The 6,000-nt window shown below is 35.1% G+C and overlaps 1 protein-coding gene across 2 annotated transcripts in view; it reads right to left on the reverse strand.

Annotated features, from left to right (window-relative positions):
- The window catches only part of LOC132706740 (motor neuron and pancreas homeobox protein 1), a 52,756-nt gene extending 48,897 nt beyond the window's left edge, over positions 1-3,859 (reverse strand). The window contains exons 1-2 of one of the 2 annotated variants that reach the window (XM_060678243.1): positions 3,811-3,859; positions 70-644 (exon numbers count right to left, since the gene is read on the reverse strand). In XM_060678243.1, the coding sequence (XP_060534226.1) occupies positions 70-580 (511 nt within the window). In that variant the 5' untranslated portion in view covers positions 581-644; positions 3,811-3,859. Of the gene's footprint in view, positions 1-69; positions 645-3,586 lie in introns of both variants that reach the window. The other variant, XM_060678252.1, reaches the window with a different exon arrangement.
- Between the last annotated feature and the right edge of the window lie 2,141 nt (positions 3,860-6,000).

Genomic DNA, 6,000 nt, shown 5'->3' on the forward strand with positions numbered 1-6,000 from the left:
AAAAGATTGCCCTCGATCCAAAAAATTTGATAATCCAAAAACTCAAACTTTTTAAGACCAAAAACTTACCAGTCAAGTCTTGCAACCTCGGGTAAAACATACCGGTTCTGGCCAACCACTCTAGCTGCATTTGTTGAAAGTGGTTCTGCCCGTGAGGGTTTACTGGCAGGTGTACCTTCTGCACCATGGTCCCATCTAACGAATGGAATGCGGAACCCTGCGGCTGACCTTGATATCCGTAAAAGCCAGCCCCGCCGGGATAAATATGATTTAACAATCCAGGCCGGGGGACGAACCCGGTGGTGGATGGTACGTCTTCGCACCCAGGTGAAATTGGTGGACTCCTGCTCCGCGTCGACGTCGGTGAGATGCTTCGTGACGTTTCGGGACTCATCGGTCGTTCATCGCCTCGGGACAGCAGAGCGTCAATACAGAAAGAACCTTTGTTCTCTTGAATTTTAGTGTCCATATTTAGCGGTTTGTTTTGGTAATTGCTGATAAAATGCGAGCCGTCTTCGACGTACTGGGCCATCGTGGTGTCCCTGCGGGACGTTGATGTGTCACTTGGCGTGTCCCACATACATTTAACGAAGATCGCCTTCTGTGTCCGTAGAGCGACGATCCTGTCGGATTAGCGGATACGCCTGAAATAGAAAGTCGATGTTTTGAACGTTTGTGGTCCAGTTCCGTTAGAAAATCTGAAAAGGTTTGGAAAATAATTATAGTTCGTATTTAGAGCCTTCTCGCATCTCAAAATTGCGATCGCAAAATAAAAGTAATTAAGCGCTTCAAAAATAACGGCTTCAATATTTAATAGAACAAAGGTTGAAAATGATTCCACAGAACAATAGATAATTTATAAAAGCAGCAGATTATACGTATAGGCGCAGATATGTAAGAAACTTTTGAAAATGTGGTAGACAATGATTCGATAAAAGTAAGGGATTTTCGGACCTCCATTATTGAGATTAAAGTCAAGAGAAACATTTCGAATATTGATGCCCCAATTTACCACATTCAGAATCTTTTTCCTTTATAACTCGATAATATTGAGAAATACGAAAATGTTCGGGTGAGATAATGCACTGAGATAAAGGCAATGTTGCCAGTAGTGTTGGGAATGGTCCATTGACCACTTCTTAATTGACCTCAATTGACGTGTTTTAAATAACATCTTGCAAGTAAAGTGTTATCTATTCATTATTTAATAACAATAATATGTATTTTATTATGCATTTTTGATATTCAATTTACCTAAAACCCTCTTCAAGAAAACTCCGATAGCGATTCGGGGAACCCCAATAATAATATCGACTCCATTTGGTTCCCAGAACGACGCCACGGCAACGTGACGCGCAATATAAATAAATACAAATAAATAAAATAAAATTTCAATTCAATTTACCAATCAATTGACACAAAATAAATTGACCGATCATTTCCACTACGCTAGTTGGTAGTACTGGACATCGTCGGGCTTTTTCCTGAATAACTTTGAAAGGAATAATATCTTTATATGAAAACATAATTTTTTTTTTATGTATTCAACAGACATGGATTGATTAGAAATTTAATTCAATTTATAAAACAAAAAATGTCTTGATAAGATCTCGTCCAAGTCCTCTTTTGGCAATAGCGAAATCGTTTGCAAGAAATACATATTTTTTTAACGTGGAAACGTTACAACGAATCAATTGAAATCAAATTAAAAGGTATTTGTGAATATATTGATATTACGAGACTGATATCAAAAATACCACAATGTAAAAAAGTTTATGCAAACAAATCGAAGAGGTGTTTCACAGTTGGGTGTATTTACTTTATTGTTTTGTTTTATTTGTGCTTATCTATTGAATATTTCTAAAGAACGTTTAAAGGCATCGAATTTGATTTGCATTATCTCTAAAAGTGTGATCAAATTTTTTTAATTTTAATATTGTTGCATTATAATCTCACACGCCATTGATTTATTGTGTCTATTTGGATTATTATTAGTTCTCCGCTTAAAGTATCAAAAATGTCTAACAGTTTCTTATATCGCCAGGAAAATAAATGCGGTAACGAGAATTTAGTGACACCACATTTACTCACCAAAATAAACAGAGAACTTGTGTTGATAAATTGCTGGTGACAAATCATGCAATGTAGTTATTGAGACGAAAAACACTTTTCTGCTGTTCTTTATACTTGAACCAAAGAATGCAGAAATTTGTGATTAGTAAAAATTTTAATGTTAACACAAGATCTTACAATAAAGAAAAGAAAGATAAATAATTTTCTGTTTTTTCATTCAGTTGATTGTCCCTTTAATAGTAGTTTAAATAGTTTAAATATTTCAAAATGACAAAAATTGGGATCTTTGTTTTACTTGACCACTGTGGTTTAGTAGGTCGAAAGCTGATATGTCCTCGTGAAATGCACGGTAATAGTGTGTTATGCAATATATTTGAAACATCATTTTAGTCACGAGTTTAATTTGGAACAAGTGACTGAAGAAGTTTATCAACGTGTTGCCTACTACACTTTTTGTAGTCATTAGCACGAATACATTTATTGAGTGACCTCAGAACTGGCAAACATCAAAATATCATGGCAAAAGTAGACCGAAAAAAATCGATCGCTCCCTTAACCCATGACTAAAATTCCGAACTGGCTAGCGATCGTGTATTTTAGATGGACCATTTTATAAGAATAGCCCAGCACAACATGGCAATAGTTTTTTGCCATATTTGCCATTATGAAGGTTTTTTGTTTTATAGGTAAAATAAATAGTTTAGTTGTTTTATAGGTAAAATAAAATAGTGGTCAAGTATAATTACAAAATAATGTACTTGGCAGCAATTTTTTTTCGAAATAACTTGTCATCGTGAAAAAATAAGAAAAAATGTAAAAAATAGGTTAAGGATTGTAAAACTAATTATAAAACTACTTTTTACAAAACTTCTGGATTCCTCCTGCGACAGTTTTTGGTGTGTCGAACTTGCTAACGTTTCGCCAATCATCCTGTTGCCTTCTTCAGAGCTTGACTGAAACTTAAGCAGTTTCACCCAAAAGTTTTGTAAAAAGTAGTACAGTAGCCTGTGAAAGTTTCTTTGAAAAATTATTTTTAAAACTATTCATATGAGTTTCATTCCATATCCTAATTATATGAAAAATATCCAAATTACTGGACTCATTTAGAGGTAGATATGTGCCTATGTTAATCAAAAATTTTATGTTTGGGACCATTTTTACCCTTCTTATATAAATTGTTCCAAATACAGGGGTAATGAATTTATTTTTAACATTCATTACTTAATTTAATTATTGTTTTATAATTATTTTATCACGAAGTCTATGCTACGTAATTACGCCTAACAATATAATAACAAAATATAAAAAATTAGTGAAATCGCACAACTCGCAGAATTTAAAGTTATTACTACTTAGGGCACAACTAAAAAATCTAATTATTAATTATTAAAGCTCGCCACTGAGGTCGTGACACCTTGTCTATTCACATGGGTCAAATGGTCAATAAAATCAAAACAAAACTAGGACAATTTTCCGTTAGTGGCTTGGGGAGAAAAACGAATATTTTTGGTACCTGCGATTGGTAATTGCCTCCTCAAAAACCGTCACTACCCGCGTATAAAACACTAGCACTAGCTCTATGCGCACTAGTACAATCGACCTAACTGCTTCAAAGTTTGAAAAACTCTGATTTTTGAAAAATTCAATTTGCGCCAAACCTCAATTCACCACATGGCATGCAATGTGTTCGCCATACCAATACGAACGACGAATAATTATCAATTAGATCATACGCACTTGCAACTCAACTGAAGCTCAGTGGTGGCCAAACTAAACGATTTGAAATGTATTATCCTAATAATATCAGACATTACAGCGTTATTAGACGATACATTACACACTCGCAGACGCTGCGCGTCGGTAGTTCCCGTCCCATTGGTCGACGTTGCCGGGACTCCGCCCACTCACCCTGGTCGCTCGGCAACCGTGCCGCATCCCTTCGGAAGTTTGACGGGACGTTTTGCGATTATAATTTGTCGGCGAATGTTTTTTAATGCGACCGAACCGATATCGACACTTAATTCGTCCGACTGGAGCGGTTTTGGTCCTTTGCCCGGAAGGGAATGGATTTGCTTAAAGTGGCCCGTTTGAAGAGTCAAAAGTTTACCGCTATCGCCGTTGCGAGAGTATCGAGTTGTTTCTGTTTTAATTTCAATTCGTTCGGTAGTTAATTTATGTTGGGCGCCCCGTTAGCGTTGCGTTAATTTTGCATTTTGCGACTAATTAGTAATATATCGTTTAATCAAATAAAAAATATAAAAATAAATAAAAAGGAAATAAATTGACAGTTTACTTTTTAAATCCAATAACTCTTATTAAAAACTATTCTTAATAGTTCCTAGAAAGCTTAGGTGCACGTGTTACCAAAATAAACGAGTGCTTTTATATATATAACATTCGGTGAAAAGCCTTGGAGAAAAAAAAATGACTAAAGTGATTGATTTAAAACATGTTGTTTTGAACGATGCTAACCGAACGTGTATCCTATTCCTATTCTATCTGATCCATTATGACCGCATATCCTTCTCGCTTCCTCGCCTACTCTCGAGGAAGTACTCTTTTAGATTTTTTCTTTTCCTCTTTCATGGAGAGTTTGGATAATTCATATGGCTCAATGTGGAACGCAACTGTTTAGGAGAAGAATTGAAATTTCCTCCTCTTCTAAACACAGCCTATATGTGCTGTCGTCGTCCAGCCCCATAATATGGAAGTTCGTAGTCGCGCCCGACTGACGTGTAAATAAATCGGGAGGCCAGGTCACTTGGCTGTACTTTTCTTTAATTTGTTAGCCTCTAAGCCATATTTCGCCCCAAAAATTCATTATTTTTTGTTAATAGACTTAGGAAACGGTTTTATTTTATATGTCTATACACTCTTGCATATACAGGTACTTGCATATACAAGTAGTTGCTTTCGTGATGGGTGGGACAGTACTAGAGAATTAAAAAAAGTTTAATTCACAAAGTCTCAAAAATAAAAAAAATGTTTTTTTTTAATTTCTAGGACCCTCCGTTTCTCCAATACCTCGTACCAACTCCGTTGTCTTTATTGGGACACTTGGTATATTTTTATTGATATTGTAAGTCTAGTCCAAACAATACTAAAATAAGTAAGTGATGGCCATTTATACATTTCCGTAAAAATAGCTGCTATACCGGGTGACACACAGTGGATTTCCTATTAGATGTATCTGGCGAAACGATCAACGGATTTAGTTTAAATTATACAGGGTGAAGTAAGAGGGGGGCACTATCGTTATAAAATATTTTTAAGTATGCAGTGTTGACGCTTCCATATAAAAGTGGCATCATCCTTACTTAAAATGGCACACTCTATATCATTTAATTTTCATATACCTGTCTTACCGTCATGGAAGTAAAAAGTGATTTTCTAGAATTTTAAACAATTTGGACCATCGAACACCTGTCTTTTACCGTATTTGAAATAAAAATTAATTTCAATTAATTTTTATATAGTATAGTATTGGACATCGTCATTTCGAAGTAAGTTTAGCACATAGACCGAATAAACTTTGCAGAACCTCATTTTTATTTAATTGATTGTTGCAAAGTAACTAAAATTAAATGAAAATGAGGTGATACAGAGTTCATTCTGTCTACGTGCGAAACTTTCTTCGTAATGATGGTGTTCAATGTTGATATTACGTAAAAACATGAAAATTGACTTTTATATCAAAGACGGTAGAGATAGGTATAGGAAAACTTGGGTTTGTTTCATTCCTAAAAATCGAAAATAAAAGCATATACAGGGTCTGCTGTTCAAAAAACTCAACAAACCCTCATTCTAAACCTCAAAATTTATTTTAAAACCATCCATCGACATTCCATCTAAAATAGTATGCCAGGAATGAATTGCTGTGTCCTTCCAGGAACTGTCTGCAAAAGTGTGACCTTCTAGTCAATTAAA

This window comes from Cylas formicarius, unplaced genomic scaffold (genome assembly GCF_029955315.1).
Source record: "Cylas formicarius isolate icCylForm1 unplaced genomic scaffold, icCylForm1.1 PGA_scaffold_10__41_contigs__length_53128322, whole genome shotgun sequence".
NCBI classification, from domain to species: Eukaryota; Metazoa; Arthropoda; class Insecta; order Coleoptera; family Brentidae; genus Cylas; species Cylas formicarius.